At 31.0% G+C, this 17,611-nt stretch overlaps 1 protein-coding gene across 7 annotated transcripts in view; it reads left to right on the top strand.

Annotated features, from left to right (window-relative positions):
- Positions 1-17,611, top strand: part of EVI5 (ecotropic viral integration site 5) — a 184,071-nt gene that overhangs the window by 85,397 nt on the left and 81,063 nt on the right. For 3 of the 7 annotated variants that reach the window (XM_011355654.2, XM_011355657.2, XM_023528111.1), the window contains exons 10-13: positions 556-616; positions 8,765-8,818; positions 10,664-10,696; positions 11,268-11,414. In XM_011355654.2, the coding sequence (XP_011353956.1) occupies positions 556-616; positions 8,765-8,818; positions 10,664-10,696; positions 11,268-11,414 (295 nt within the window). The remainder of the gene's footprint in view (positions 1-555; positions 617-8,764; positions 8,819-10,663; positions 10,697-11,267; positions 11,415-17,611) is intronic. The other 4 variants (XM_011355655.2, XM_023528112.1, XM_011355656.2 and 1 more) reach the window with 2 other exon arrangements.

Raw genomic sequence — 17,611 nt, 5'->3', positions numbered from 1 at the left:
GTTTGCTGTAAAGTAGTATGTCATGTTACCCTGGCAGCTGCCTCGTACATCTTGTGTTTACCACTTCTCTTGATTGCATCATTTTCTTTTACGCTTTATTTAATCTTATATTGGTTTGTTCATCATGGACCTTAAGCTTTTGCACAATGACACTGCATTTGTCACTCAGTACATATCCTTGTGGTTAAGCATTTTTGGCGGTGATTTCAGATCCAGTTGAACTCTACAGATGTATCGTAATTTAAGGGGGAATGATGGGTAGTTATTTTGTAAGCTTAGGGCTGAATAGACTGTAAACTCAGTTCTCTGTTTGGTGCCTTATGTATTTTACTTTCTAAAGTTTACTTTTGTATGGTTCTTATTTTTGTTATTTAGAAAATAATTTTTGGTAAGAATTTTTGTAACTATTTAGATGATTTTTCTCATATCAAATATCTCAAGTTATAAGTTGGGGGAATCTAATGAAATTATATTTTGTGTTAATATAGTTTTAAATTTTATAATTTAATAACTACTTTGGAATGAAAACACACCTTTATTTTTTTTCCTTCTTAGGCTTGAAAAGGAATACACTACAATAAAAACTAAAGAAATGGAAGAGCAAGTTGAAATTAAAGTAAGCATCTCAGGACTTTTAAAAGTGCTGAACATAAATTGATTGAAGTCAGTTGTTGAGCAGTAGATGTTAGGTTATGTTAATATATTTGTTACCTACCTGTAGTGCATTTAGCAATGATGTTTGTATTTATTTTTTGATAAATTTATTTGCCACTCTAATAATTATGGTTTAAAAAGGATACTTTAAAAACCAGAATGATGTGACCAGACTGGTTTTCATTCTACTGTATAAGAGTGCAACTCATCCCTTTTTCTAGATATGTTGGTGAAAATACTTCTGTGGAAAAGAATTATTCTATTTAAGTGTATTTTAAAAAGTTGCAGAGAAGATTATAGCATGTTGAGATTAATAGAAGTATAGTCTAAGGTAGACCAAATAGAGCAAATTATTTCATAAAATTAATTATGAGTGCCTTAGAGATAGATGCAGGAAGTTTTTGCTACTTTGTCCTTCACTAAACAAAAATTATACTTTTGAACTACTCTTCAGAGAAACAGATAAATTTTCAACTTAAAAGGTGCATAAATTCATATATGTACCTTAAAATTCTTATTTATAGCCCTGATAAGGCCAGAAATTCTTAAGTTGAGGATCTTAGGTATTGTTTGAGCTGGGAGTTAAGGAAAGTTGTATTGGCACTTATGCTCATATTTCAGGTTGGGGATGATGAGTAGGAGCATGATATAGTGAAGGAATTCAGTGACTGGTTTATCCAATTTTCTATCTCTTAATACTCACCTCTTCCCTCAAAAAAGAAATAAAAATAAAACAATTTTTATTGTGTGACTCAACTTTTTATTTGGATGTGTCTGTCTGAGTTTTGATTTGGACCTGGCAAGACATTGGATGATCACCTATTCACAATTAATTAGCCATGTGTTAACTCAGTCTTGCTATAAAATAACCACTACATTACTCACATCCTACAGGTACTTTTTACAAGAGAATGTGTTCTGTTAGTACTCCTTCTTGCCATGGTGTTCCTCAAAAACCTCCTGGGAGACAGTCTCCCCTATTTTTCTATGTGACCTCTCCCTCATTAAGTCTGTCTCTTCTAGACGTTTTATTTCCATTTCTGTTACCTATTTCTATCAATTGGAAGTAAATACATCTACATTTTTTAGAGAAAGAGAGAAAAAGACAGACAGACAAAGAACCCTATGGATATTTTTCCCTTCTTTTTAAAAATTCTGTCACCCAACTGCTGCTCTACCATTTGCTTTTCTTTTAGGTACCATGAGTAAGGGTAATATTAAATCATACCCTCCACTTCAGCCTACTGAAAGTAAAAAGTACGCCATCCTGATAAGTGGGGAGAGAGTATGGGTTATCGCATACCAGGAGTATTTGGAACTGCAAATCAAGAATCTGAGGATGGGGAAGCCATCCTTTTCATTTCTCCATGCTGTGTTATTGAAAAAAAAATCTCAGATCTATGAACAGTTCTTGTTCTTGAAGAAGTTACTTCTAAAATTAAATCACATGATTGAAGGAATAACAAAAGACCTTTTCAAAAAGATCTTCAGCGGATTCTAGCCTATATTTACAGTTGTTGTTTGTTTTTTTTTTCCAAATTTTGTTTTTTGGGGAAAGTTGTAGTTCAGTACCTCACAGAATACTTTTGCATGCCAGCTCCATATGTCTTAGGCAAAAGCAGATGGCATTACGTTATTTATAGAAAAGAATCTGGAAAAGTTAAAAATATTAGTGGAACATATCAAGTAAATAAAGTATGCTGATCTTAAAGGTAGTCTTTTCCTTTTATAAAATCTTGTTTCCACATAGTTTTTCTTATTCTTGTACCATTTTCATCTCTTTCTTCGGTCCCCTCAACTCCGGTAAAAGACAAAGCCAAAACAATTTTTGTGAAACTATACTTTTTTCACTTTGTTTGGGTGTGTTTGTTTTTTGACTTGGACCTGGCAACTCATCTCAGTTATAATCAGATGACCACCTTGTTTATAGGATCAGTCATGATCAAATGGCCACCTTATTTACAATTAATTAGCCATGTATTATTTGAGCCTTTCTCTAAATTGAGATATGCCAGTTCCTTACATTCTCCTCTTCCCTCTGAGGTCCCTTTTACAAGAGAATGAGTTATGTTAAACTAGTACTTTCTTGCCTTGGTTCTCCTCAAAAACTTTCAGAGACAGTCTTGTGCTGTTCTTTAAACAAGCACATAGTATGATCATCAAATTATTTGATGTTTTGATATGGAAGTATAAAAAAATCAGTTTTTGATGTTGTACAGTATGTTTAAGGTTTCCATTGTTTTTACTTTAAAATTCTAAGACCTTTGGGTTGGTGACCTTTTATTCTAAGACATATCTGTCGGTCAACTCCCTGATCAAGATGTGACTTTTAAGTATTTCCCACTCCTTCTCTGAAAATGTTATAGGAAGGTTTTGATAATAATGCTTTTATATGGAGAATCTTACATTTTACTGTGTGAAATTTTTTGTTAATAGAAACATCTTTATCAGTATCTTCTTCCAATCTATTGATGCTCCACCTGAGGGGGAGGAGGTAAGAAATATTAAAATCCTAGCTTATATTAGGGTAACCCACAAATCTTTAAAAAAGAAAAACTTTTATCCCCCACTCTATTTAAGACAAACATATGAACTGGTAGTCTAATATTTATATTTAAATTTGTGCTTTGGAGCATAGAGATCCAAGGCCCTGCAAATGGGAAGTGTTAGAAATTCTGACTGGTTTTTAGTCAGAAATTAAATATTTTTTCTTATTTCAAAAATTATGAAATATTCCAGATATGCTAAAAACAGAATAATATAAAAACATATGTATCTACTACCTGTTATAAAAAAAGAAATCATGACAAATATTATCTAAATTAATGTGAGGTATTAATATTGATACTTACATTTATTCAACACTTAATATATGAAGGGTCATCTACATGCATATCTCCTTTTATTCATAGAATAGTATTATGAAAGTTTTCTTATCCTCTTCTTGAAGAAACTAGGTTTCAGAGAGTTCAAATAACATGCTAGTGGTAACATTGCTAGAAAAGGGTGAAAGTCAAGAATTTGAACTCTGATTTGTGTCATTTTAAGGCTCATATGTGTTCTTCAGTGTATATACTATGCTGCTTTCCAAGAGAGACTTTAACCTATTAGTAATACGAGAAGGATCTGGATTCTTATTTTACTCTGGCATTATGGCCTTTCCATTAAAAAACTAATGGTGCCCGATCCCGTCTAATCTCAGAAGCTAAGCAAGGTCTGGCCTGGTTAGTATAGTACTTGGATGGGAGACCACCTAGGAAGACCAGGTGCTGTAGGTGTAAAAATAGAAAATAAGGGATTGTAAGCTGACAAGGTCCTTGCAATCTGTGAGGTCGACCAAGGGCTACCTTGCCTAAAAAAAATTTTTTTTAAATAAAAATAAATAAAAAACTAATGGCTGCAGCATAATATTCAGCATAATATTAAGTCATTTATTTAACAGATACTTACAGTGCCTACTTACATGTCCAAGCACTGTTCTAAGTACTTGAGATGTGTTTATGAAACAAACCAATTCCTGCTCTCATGGAGTTTGCATTCTAGTACAGAAGTTAGACAATAACAGAAAAGTAAAATGTACAGTATTTTAGATGATGATAAGTGTTAAACAGGAGAACAAAATACCTTAGGGAAGGGAAAATAAAATAGTAGTGTTTAGGTCAAAAGTTTAGAGAAATTGACCAAGTTACTTTTAAATAAAGACCTGAAGGAGGTGAGGGAGCTAGATATACAGATATCTGGAAGGAGAGCAGAATCTGGTCAGGAGTGTGCCTTGTGAGGAATGCTAAAGAAGCCATTGTAGATGGGACAACATGAATGATGAGGAATATGATAAGAGGTAAGATGCTGAATTGCAGATAATGTAGGATGCTATTAACTATGTGAAGACTTTGGCTTTTACCCTGATAAGCAATTGAGGAGCACAAGATTTGATTTAAGTTTTCAGTGGATCCTTCTGGCTCCTGTGTTAATAATAGATTGCTGGGGACAAGAACCAGAGAAATGGGGAGACTTAAGTACAAGGCTGATAAAATAATGCAGGCAAGAGATGGTGGTGGCTTGGATTGAGGTGGTAAGAAGTGATTGAATTCTGAATAGATTTTAAAGGTAAAGCTGACAGATTGAATGTGGAGGTATGAGAGAGACAGCAATCAAGCTTTTTGGCCTGAGCAATTAGAAAAGTGGAGTTTCCATTACCGGAGGAGTGAAAGACTACAGTAGGATTTGGTTTGAGGAGGAACACCAGAAGTCTAATTTTGTATATTTTAAGTATGCGATGACTAGGAGATATTCAGGTAGCCCCTTGAATATTTGGAGTTAAGAGAAGACAGGTCAACGTAAATATAAATTTGGCATCTTTTAGCACAATGATGATATTAAAGCCATGAGAGCAGTTGAGATTACCTGGAGAATCAGTGTAGATAGAATAGATAAGAGTTCAAGAATTGAGCCTGAGTGTAAGCCAGCATTTAAAGATTAGGAAGTTGAGGATAAACCAGCAAAGCAGGAAAATAATGAAGAGGTATAGAAGCCAAGAAGAAAGAGTAGATGGTAGTTTTTTGTTTTTTCCTTTTTAAAGATAGAAATAAGCACATGTTTTTATGGTGATAATTAAGTAGGAAAAATTAGTGATGTGTGAATGACAAGATAATTGCTAGAGTCAGGCAGGTATAGATTTAGTACATAGGTAAGACACTTGGTCTAGTACAGATAATTAATCCACAGTAACAAAAGAGAAAGTAAAATATAGCGGCAAAAATGCAGGGGAAATGTAGGATGTGGTTGTGGGGGCTTGTGAAATTCTCTTCTGATCCAGTTTTTTCAGTGAAATTGTAAGCAAGATTACCATTTGATAGTGAGTTAGAGGGTTGCTGGTTCAAAAGAGTTAAGAAAGAAATAGTGATCTAAGAGAGAAGGAGAAGGAATGGACTAGGTAAATACATATTTATTGCTAGAATGCATTAAGAATCCAAATAAAGTTAATGATTGTTAATTTAAGCATCATGGCTATATTTTTCTAGCACAGGTGCAGACACAGAGTTGTCAGTATGTTTACCTATAGTAGTGGTTTCATCAGGTATGTATACTAACTACTAAGAAAGAAGTGGGGAAGGGAGAATAAAAGCAAGGGAAAGTCTATTATGACTGGAAATTAAAGAGGGAAGAGAAGACATCAGGGAGTGAGGAATGATGAAAAGTTAATAAGATCATTAAATTGTCTCTATGAGAAGGAAGATTGTTGAGCCTGGGTTATGTTGTAAAATAAGTAAGTTGGAAAGAATAGGAGATGATGGTTGAAGAGTGGGTTGTCTGAAACCAAGATTTCCCTATTTCAGGATATTTGTTTCTCATTTTTATTATTATTAAAAATATGCTTATAGTTAGTATCTTGAATATAAAGTTTTTTGGCACCTTGAATTTTCATAGCCAGTTGTAAAAAGTAGAATTATTGAATTATAGAATATTAGTATTTTTAAGACATTTGATATGTACTAAGTAAATTTCCTAAAGAATATTTCCAGAGTAAATTCTTCTTAGCAATGAGTTTCCATTTCAGTATACTTTGTCAACATTAAGTATTTCATTCTTTCTCTCTATCTCATTTTTTCTTTTCTAATTTGATAGGTCAAAAAATTTCTTTTTTAAGTGTACATATTCATTGGTATTTCTCTTCGTGGTTTTCACAGAAAACACTTTTAATTAGTTCCAGAAAATATGATTGAAAAGAGGAATACTCAAAAATGTGTGAGAAGTCAGTCAAATGATAGATTTTAGTCATTAACTCTCCTGTGTATCAGCAATAAACATTTCAAAAATATCTTCGAAGAAGCTGTATTTAAAATAAAAATAAAAGCATATCTAGGAATAACCTAAATGAAAAATAGGATAGGACCTAAGAAATAAACACTGAAAAGCTTTGCATACAGGTGTTTTAAAAAGATGAATAAAAGGTAAAGACAAAAATAACTATGTGTTGTATAAACATTTGAATTTCCCCACAAAAATACATGTTAACAAACTGAGTCAAATTTAATTCCTCGCAAGATTCCAGAGAAATAAAAAAATCTTCAGAATAATGTAAAAAAATAGACAAAGTAATAAAATAATTATTTTGCCCAAATTTTAAAATACGAGCAATGCTTATCATTAACCAAATGTTTGGTATATATTAAGTCTATATCATTTAATTCTTCTAATATCATTGTAGGTGTTATTACTTTAATTTTCTAGATGAGGAAGTGGAGATTCTAAGACAATCGAGTAACATGCAGAGGTGTTAAATGTAGAGTAAGGATTGGAACCTAAATCTGCCTAACTTCAAAACCCAGTCTCTTAACTAATTTAGTACACTAGTAGTTAAGGTTTGGGGAGGATAAACAAAACAGTATAACAATGGGAGAAATTAGCTCTACCAGATATTAAAAGACATTACAAAGCTATAATTACCAAAAATACTGTGATACTAGTCCTAAAAAAGACAAAAACAGTTGAAATTTAATAGATAATTCTGAAATAATCTTTACTAACTGATAAAGTCTATTATAGTTACCAGTTTATGATGAAGTGGATATCACACACATGAGGAATTGATGATTTATTTAAAAATTGGTATTAACAAATTTGGGTATATGTTTAGGGAAAAATCAATTTAGATTTTAATAGCAAAATTTCAGAAGATTTAAAGGGAATAAGAAAGGAACTACATTTTATTATTTTAGCATTATTTCTGTTGTAACATAACTTTATTCACTCAATTGGTTAACTTTCTAAATTTTTTTGATGAAATATGTTGAGAACATTTTGAGAATCACATTTGTTTCTTTGGCTTTCTAGACTTTAACAGCACTTAATAATTACTTGTTTAGACTACCATGCTGTTTTATAGTCTGAGATCACACATTTCAAATCATCTAAATGCTTTAGTGAATAGAACAAGAAGATCTAATCTGCAAAGTATCTTTGTTATAACTCTTAAGATTTATTTGTTCTAATTTGTGGTCCACTTAGTAAGATACAATAATTCATAGAGTATTTTATTTCTCTGGTCTGAGACTTTGTGTTCTATAAACTGTATTTTAGTCTTTACTGACAAAATATTAGATTGAATTGATAGAAGAATTTTTTGAGAAAGACATTTTTAGCAGAAATTTAGAGCAAGGTGGTGTTGGAAGAAGGCTGGATTGAGCTGTGGAGCAAATTCGTACAAAAAGGTAGGAGGGGTTTTGAAATTAGAGTGATCACAAAACAAAGGGATAACATTTAACTGATTCTAAAATGAAGGGATAATTTATATAGGGGATTAATATGAAATTATATTGATGAAATATGCAAAAGAGATTTTTATAATGTAGAGTATTTTTGATTTAATACTTAATGACAGTGATTTGACAGTTTTGGGGAATTAGGCATTGAACAATTAGGTGAAGATTTTTTTTTAATGTACTTTTACTTTTTGAACTACGAGAAAAATGCTAGCAATTGGAGCTTTTAATTTTCTTATGTTTAAAACCATGATGAACAATTCATTTAATGAACACAACTCATTCTTTATAGTTTCAGACTGTAAGGAATTTTGCAGCTTGGCATATAAAACACATTATATATAAATGGAAGCTGGTCTAATTCTAAACTGACAATTTAATATTCTATGCACATGTATTTCTCAGATTTCTTATTTGTTTATTTGATAGACATGTGAAGGCTGTTTATGTAGATAGGCTTTGCAGGAGATAAATGAATTAGAATCTTTTCTAGCTAATGAGGATTTTAAGACATATAAGAAAATATGGTATTGATTATGAGTCATTATGATAGGTACAGAAAAGAAAGGGGTTATTTTTGTACTGTGGTTTATATTTAAAATCCAGTCATAGCTGAAATGATAAATGTAGTCATTTCCTTTGCCATGTATTCCTTACTCTGAGTCTTTAATAATTTGACAGATGATAATATAACCATTCCTTAGGCTCTTTTTGAATTTATAAAAGGTGGTACATTTTTAAGGACTATCATTTAGGTGTTATTTTTCCTCTCAGGAATGCTTGCAAACCTTTTTCTTGTTTGTATGTTTCTTTTTCTTTCTTTCCTTTTTTTTTTTTTTCTTTTGCAGAGGTTACGCACAGAAAATAGGCTTTTAAAACAACGCATTGAAACATTAGAAAAAGTAAGTAAATGACTACTTCTGCAAGCTTCTGTTAAATGTACAGTATTGTTTTTCTGTCTATTTTATGTAAAGCCTGAAGAAATCTAGCACGGTTGTCTCCGAGGTCATGGTATTGACTGCTTAGCTTGCCTAGCTTACTACTTAACTGTATAACTTGTCATTTGTAAAAATTGACCACTATTCTTGAATTTTTAAGTTTTAACTAAGGTTATTATTACAGCAACATTTTATTTTTACGTATAATCTCTAAAATGTATCTTCTTCAGAATACAATATAGAATAGATTCTCAATTAAGTTACCTTTAAAGAACAATTTCAAATATCGCCTATTTTCTGGCCACATATTAAATGTGGTGGTGATTCCTTTAAGGCCTAGGATTGTTTTAAGTTTAGTCAAAATGACTGATTTCTTATATAAAAATTTACCATGATTTTAAACACAGCAAAATTGTGCTTAAACTTTTTGGTTCTTAGACTTATTTTGATACCACTTGTTACCTGTTCTTTATTTCATGTAAAATAACTGGGCAAATGTGGTAATTTTGCATTCTTTCTTATAGTATGCTCTTGATATGTCTTCTGTAGACTTGTTTCTAATGCTATAAGAATGTATTGAGTAATAAAAATATAGTGTATGAGTTTTGGATAATTATAAGAAAAACATCTGAATTTACAAACTCTCTTGGTATTTTTTGGAGTTTTTGTGTTTTTTTAACTAAAGATTAGAGAAAGTAGGTTTAAAAGTACTCCTCATGATATTGTGAAGTATCTTAAAGTCTTCCCTGAAAATCTGTAGATCAATATTCAAGAATGCGGTAAATGAAAAATGGATAGTTTGTATATTTGTCTTTTGCTTGAAAGTATTGATGGTTTCATATTAAATAGCACTGCAGAAGGACAGAATGCTTATTACATGTTTGTTTTTGTTGTATAATAATTGCAAGTACATTATATTAAGTCAAAAATAGTTTTCCTGTGTTTCTTTTATCTTACTAGAGTTGCTTTAATGATAATTCTACTTTTTTGGTGATTCTGCAAAAAAGTTGAACCTTAGTTGTTTTTAAGTTGTTTTAATTATATACTTTTTTTCACTGAATACTCAGTTTACAGTAAAATGTACATCTTCTTAGGTAGTCTTTTATCTTTGGAGCAGGACATTTTCATAGAGAAAACATTTTTATTTCATTGAACTTTCAGAATGATAAAGGTGCTATAGAAAAGTGTTAAGCTTGGATTTTGTTTCTAGAAAACTATGTGTTTTATGGGCTTAGATGGCCTACATGTGTCCTTTAGCTCTTAGAATTCTGTAAATGCGTATGTATCAATTAAAGTCTGCAACCAAAAAGTTTGCTTACTCAGGTATTGCTAGAATATTACATTGAGCTCATAGATTTCATTTGTTATATTTTTCTTGCTCTATATCTTTGGAAGTTGGGGTTGCACAAATTGCTATCACACTTATAAGTGGAATTGCTTGCTCAAATTCCCTCTCTCTTTCATCTAAGTGGTTTGACAATATGGCTGACTCTAAAAATAAAGACTTAAAAGTATGCTTTAAAAGAGATTTATTTGTCCTAAATAATGAAAAACCTCTTGGAATTTGTATTTAGTCTCTTCTAGAAGCACATAATTTTTTTCAGTCTATCCTTATTTTGATATATTTTTTCTTAAGGTTTAAGAATAAAAACATATTCCGTAAAAAATAGTTTTAAAATCTACATGTTCAGTTTAATTACATGAAAAGTAGTGGAATTTGGATATGCTTTGTTTCTTCTTATTCCTAATTTTATCACCTTTATTTTATTTCTTTCTCTTATATTTCTATCTGAATTTTTCATTTTGTAGGAAAGTGCTTCCTTGGCAGATAGATTGATACAGGTATAGTTTTTTTTGTTTTTGTTTTTGTTTTTTTTTTTTAGCATTTTGTCTAATATATAAGGAAATTCCTAAACCTAGAAATTCGTGTTTTAATGCATGCAATTTTACATGCATTTTACTAGAAATAATTTTTTGGGTGGTATATATGGGTGTAAACTTATTTTTGATAACTGTGTGTTATCTTGGTTTATTAAAATAACCACCTTTTGCACGTTTTAAAGCTAACCTTATTTTAAAGTATTACAAAATGGCAATCAGTGGATTCTGTGGAATTAACTACTATTCATTGAAATGTTAGTCCTGCATGTACAACTCAGTAATATTGCATGAACTGAATTTTTATTGGCCGAAAGAATTGTTCTTAAGATTATCAGATGAACTAAATTTTTCATTTAGTTTCTCAAAATTTGGTGGAGCAATAATGAGCTGCTGGCTAATAATTACTTAGGCTGTTCTATTCTCTGAGGTGATTTTAAAAAAATATGTCGTAGTAAATAACTAAACCTCACAAAGGCAGTCTTTCTTGACTCTGTCCTAAACTGCTTTACACACACAAAAATTATGTCCTAAGGGACAAGTGACAAGAGCCCAGGAGGCTGAGGAAAACTACCTCATAAAACGGGAACTGGCCACCATCAAACAGCAGAGTGATGAGGCCAGTGCTAAACTGGAGCAGGCTGAAAATACCATCAGGAAGCTCCAGCACCAACAACAATGGGTAAGGAGTCTGGTAGTACTTTTTCTCATCTTTCTCGTCCCCTTCCCTTTAGACTTTTTTTTTTGAAGCACAACTTCTGTGCTCTTGTTATAAATAATTTTATTTTCTACTTTAATTAAATTCTAAATTAATCAATTTTATTTTCTGTAATACTTAATGATCTTACTCTGGCCTAAAGACTTCTTGTTCTAACTTTTTTTTTCTGTCTACACAGTTTTGTTAGAAATAGGTAATATCTTCTTAGCTTACATTATGTTCTCAGTCATAGAAAGTAAGTGCTGTGTATCAGACCTGCTTTTCAGGTTTTAAAAATCTGTTTCATAATAAATATTTTGCCATGGGTAATTTTGAAATCTTAACTTCAGCTAGTTTTTGTTAATAGCGCAAATGAAATATTATCCAATGTAGAATATATGTAATTATCTCATTAAAAGCTTTGATAATGCCTTATCAAATACTATAGCCTTAACTTCTTACATCAAGACATTAAATTATGGGTTAAGGTATATGCTTAACATTTTTTCAAAAGGAGAGAAGTTGTCAAAATGAAAAAAAATGAACTTATAAAAAATTATGTTAAATAACTTAGGGTATGAGACAGCTACTGATCGTACAGCTATCCTCAGGAATCTTTTGCAACCTACACATTATTTTTCATTAGCAGATTCAGACTAATGTGATCTCAATCAAGAGTATGAGAGATAAAAAGAAAAGCCAACTGTTTATCTTTGACAATATATTTCTTGTTTCAGTTTTCTGTTTTCAAGTAGAAGTTGGATTGTAACAGAGTAGGCAAAAAAAAGTTGTATTAAACCTAGAACTCTATATGGATCTGGAAGCAAATAGAATGACTTCAGAGTGGACATTACTTTTATTCAGTAAAATTAAGAAACAACATTATTTCGGTACAAAAATGAGAAAACTAAAATAAAAAGGAAAAATTGGCAATTGAAAAAGTTAACATTAGTGAATTTTTTCCTATTACGTCATTGGAGATGGTTAAGAAAAATGAATAGAAAAGTGGTAAAGAATACTAAAAAGATAAGAACTCAAATATTTTGTTCTGCCTTTGTATAAAATGTTAATAATATCAAAGTATAAAAATAGAAAAAGCAGAATTGGGGGTCATGTTAGGAATTAAATTGAACTTAATTACTAAGTTTATCAGTGCAATGTGATTTTGTTATAAGGATAGAAAGTAAGTATTATATTTGTATTTAGCATAAGTTATAGTTATAATACATTTAGAATCATGAATTGTTAGGTTTTTTTTGCATCTTTTTTCAAATATCGAGACCTCTAGGTGTGTATCAAAAATATAGAATGTTAATTTATAATGAAAAAGTTAAGTGAGGAACCAAAAATGGCCAGAATGAACTGAAACTTTTGAAAATTAAGTGTAACAAAAAGAATCTTTATGCTTTTTCCCAAGGACAAGAAAGACCCACATTGTGGGGTTAAGATAGAACGAGAAGAAAGCAGATCCCTGCTTCAATTTTGTTTGCATTTTTTTCTCACTAAGATATTCTCCTTAACTGGAATAAACTGTTAAACAGACTTATAAAGCAGAGATGCACAAAATAGGTGAAAGTAACAGAGCCTTGGTTAAATTTTCAATTTCAAAGCAAAGTATATATTCCTAGATATTAAAATAATTTGCAAAATGATCATAGAAATAATATTGTCTTTAAAGGATTTTAGAAAATGACATATTAAAGGCTTTGGGGTGGGCAAATAATGTTCTTACATTTAGTAATGGTTAGATATCTGAAAAGAGGATCACTGACCTTGATGATGCTTCATTAAAAATTCCTAGAACATCTGAATTATGAACAATTAGAAAAATAACTTTTACTCACTGAAAGCCAATTTACTATGTTTAAGTCATAACAAAGTAACTTTATTTCTGTAATAAAAACTGTGATATAAGTTCAGTTTTACAGATTATTTGGTATGCTCTCCTGATCTCTAATCAAGGTAGAGAAATATAGATGAAAGTAGTAAACTTAAGTGGTTTTATAAGTGATTTACTATATCAGGAGTCTATTCATGTTGAAGTGGAGAAATGTTAGAAATCCTTCTAAACCTATGCTTCAAGTATTTTAATCTGTTATTTAAATCTTCATATGTGAGGTATGTTTCAGAATTGTATAAATGAAATATTTCAGAAATGTAGCTAACGTTGGATGTTGAATCAAGATTCCAAAATATTTAAACAAGCCATTCAGAATAACAAACTAAAATAAAAGATTATTTCACAGAAATAAATCTATGGCCTTGCCCTTAAGTTTAAAATTCAAAGACGTATCTTAATGATGCTTTATATAACAAAGACATAGAAATTTTAATTGACAGGAAATCAGGAATTAGCCAGTAATGTAATATGACCACCCAGCATCCCCCCAAAATCTCAAGTACCATCTTCCTAGAAGTATAATGATCCAATTCAATTCTAAGTAGCTTACAGAAATTTTACAGTGTTGTATCTAATTTGAATACTAAACTCGTGTCAAATGTTTACAGATGACATTCTGGCCATTGTAGGAAAGGCTTTGGAAGCCCTGGATATTTTTAGACTGCACTAAAGAGACTACATAAGAATGTCATAGGTATAATCATTTTCAAGTATTTGAGAAGTAATTGTATGGAAAATTGGTAAGCCTTTTTTGATATTGCTTCAGAGGGCAGAATGTGCTTAAGGTCCAAGGATACAAAATTTTACTCATTGGAACTTTGACAAATGGAGAAGTTGCTTTGCAAGTATTAAGCATACTCCTGGTAGAAAATGAACATCTGCTAAAGGTTTTGATTATAGCCTTGCAATATAACTTCATGAATTCTTTAAAATTCTCAGAATAAGGGTTTCAAATCTGTATTCCAGCAGGAAATATTGAATTACCAATATAATCATCCACCTCTACCACCCTTTACTGCCAATACAAATGCTTCTTGACTTAAGATGGAGTTATATCCCATAAATACATCATAAGTTGAAAATATTGTAAGTCAGAAATGCATTTAATACACCTAACCTACCGAACATCATAGCTTAGCCTACCCTACCTTAAACATACTTAGAACACACTATTCCAAAAAATGCTGTCAACACAATAAACTGTAGAGTGTCTGTTGTTACCTTTGTGATCACGTGCCTGACTGGGAGCTGTGGCTCCCAAGTCTTTTTTTTTTTTTTTTTTTCGTGCCTGACTGGGAGCTGTGGCTCCCAAGTCTTTTTTTTTTTTTTTTTAACGTTAAGGTTCTTTCAATGCAAAGAGCATAACAGATAGACATTAAAGTGTTAATTTTTGACCCAGATTTTTCTTACAGTGTTTCTCTTTCCCCTTTTCTCTAAATATGAGTAGTAGTTAATTACATAGTCATGAGAAAGAAAACAGTTTGACTATTCTGTAACTTATTGTCAAGATATCAAGTTTAGTTTTAATAAGTACTTGGTAATTTGCTTAGTCCTATATTATATTACTCTGATGTGACAGTCTTATAATGGAGCCATGTACTCATTCATTCATAATGTGCAAAGTATTGTCCTACTTGCTAAGGGCACAATAGTAAAGAAAAATAAAATTTGCTATTATATAAATTGTATGTTCTAGGTGAAATCTTAAACAAATAAAATCTTAAACAAATAAATGTAATTTTAGGTGTTGTTAAGGGCTGTGAAAAAAAAAAAAAGCAAGAGTGAAATGGTAGGTGCAGTGCTATTTTAGTTAAGATAGTTTTGGAGAGCATCCCTGAGGAAAGGAAGTAAATTTGACCAGAGAATGAATTATATGAAGAAAGAAACCATTTGAAGATCTGGGGAGAAGCATTCCAGACAGAACATACATCTACTATAAAGGCCTTGATCAAGGAATAAGTTTGAGGTGTTCAAGGAACAGCAAGATACATATTTATAAACCCTAGAGGAACTAAATTTTTTTTTTCAAAAGTTATGTAAATAGAGAAAAGTAGAGATAAAATGGAATCATTTAAAAATAACCATTTAATCAGCAAAATATAAAAAGAACAATGAATAAATAGATCAAATAGAAAACTAGCAAAATCGTAGGTTTTAATTCAGCCATATCAATAATTATATTAAAAGCAAATATTCTAAACATATGAATTAAAAGATTGGATTAAAAAAAAGAAGTCCTGTCTATAAGAAACTCACTTTATATTTAAAGACTTCGGTAGGTTAAAAGTCAAAGGATATAGTAGCAATAACAATTGGAAAAGGAAATAAAGAAAACAGTTCCCTCACAGTAACATACAAAAAATAAAGTACCTAGGAATACATTTACTTAACTAATAAGATGAAAGACTTGTACACTGAAAACTATGCGTCATAGTTTTTCTATTCATCTGTCGTTGAAAGAAATTAAAGAAGACGTAAATAAATGGAAAGATATGCCACGTTCATGGATTGGAAGACTTAATTGTTAACACGTCACACTACCCAATATGATCTACAGATTCAATTCTGTTAGCTCTATCAAAATTTAACTGTCTTTTGCAAAAATGGGAAAGCTGATCCTGAAATTTACATGGAATTTTAAGAAGCCCTAAACATTGAAAATAGTCTTGAAAAAGTACAGAGTTGGAGGGCTCACACTCTGATTTGAAAACTTACTACAAAGCTGGAGTAATCACAACTGTGGTACTACCATGAAGATAGACATATAGATCTTGCTAGTTTTCTTTCTGATCCATTCATTTAGACATATAGAATAGAATAGACATGTAGAATAGAAAAGACATATAGAATAGAAATTGATAGTCCAGAAATAAACTCATACATCTGTGGCCAATTGCTTTTTAACAAGGGTGCCAAAACCATTTGAGGAGGAAAGACGTATCTTTTCAACAAATTGTGCTCGGAAAACTAGATAGCCTCATGCAAAAAACGACAACAGTAACAACAACAACAACAAAAACAATACTCTTACCACACACCATTATGGCTACAGAAGACCTGTACATCATTATCAACCAACTTGACATGATTGGTATTTATGAAATACTACCCAGGAACAGCAGAATACGTATTATTTTTATGTGCACTTTTTAAGTGGGACATTTACAAAGATAGAACATTTTCTGGGCCATAAAATTAACAAATTTAAAGTTATTGAAATCATACAGTATATCATCTTTGACCCTAACATCATTCAGTTGGAAATTAATAATTGATATCTGGAAAATTCCCAAATATTTGGAAATTAAACAACACTTTTTTACCTACAGTTAAAGAGAAAATTTCAAAGGAAATTAGAATGCATTCTAAATTAAATGAAAGAGGAGACACATTATCAAAATTTGTGGGATCCACATAAAGCAGTGCTTAGTGGAAAATTTATAGCATTGAATGCTTATATTAGGAAAGAAAACAAGTCTCAAACCAGAAATCTAAGCTTCTGTGTCTAAGAAACTAGACATATAAACGCAAATTCAATCTAAAGCAAGTAGATGGAAGAAGTAATAAAAAGTAGAAATCAATGAAATTGAAACAGTACAAAATTCGTGAAAAGCTGGTTCTTTGAAACGATCAACAAAGTTGATAAACCTGTCTAGAGACAGGTTTTAAAAAATTAACTGCGCAATTAATTAAAGTTGTGATAAATACTACAAAGAGAGGAATCCAGAGGTTCGTGAAATGTGTGAGCTCCAGAAAAGGACATATAATTATCAGACAAAGACTGTTTGATACATCTGTGTAGACAATCTTTCTTCCAATTTGGATTTTTTTAACTTAATACAAGAAACATCTTAAAATACAAATAATTGCTTTTCATTGTACCACTCATGTATTCTTCAAACATTGAATCTGAGAATTCATTCTTTTGTTTTACTTAAGACATAAGCAAGAAAGATTACCAAGAGTTTTCTGGCTTTACCTTTGTAACTTTGCAACACCAGAAAAGCACATGGGATTGAAAAGCAGAGACTACACCTACTAAAATTTTTTTCTGTCAGTTTCATTGGATTGGGATTGCTGGTAATCACAGGAACATTAAGAGCTTCATTGACAAAAGTGAACTTGATGTAAGTGTAGGGAAGTTATTCGTTTTTTATAAACTTTTAAATGAGTGACCCTTGCTGACTGATCAGCCATAAGTGTGACAGTTGTCATTTAGTAAAACAAATTGCATATTTGTCCAGGTTACTAATTTGAATATGAAATATACTCTTCTAAGAAT

The sequence above is a fragment of the Pteropus vampyrus genome, unplaced genomic scaffold, assembly GCF_000151845.1.
Source record: "Pteropus vampyrus isolate Shadow unplaced genomic scaffold, Pvam_2.0 Scaffold22, whole genome shotgun sequence".
Classification (NCBI taxonomy): domain Eukaryota; kingdom Metazoa; phylum Chordata; class Mammalia; order Chiroptera; family Pteropodidae; genus Pteropus; species Pteropus vampyrus.
The sequence above is the reverse complement of the archived record's forward strand: the minus strand, read 5'-3'. Positions and strand labels throughout refer to the sequence as shown.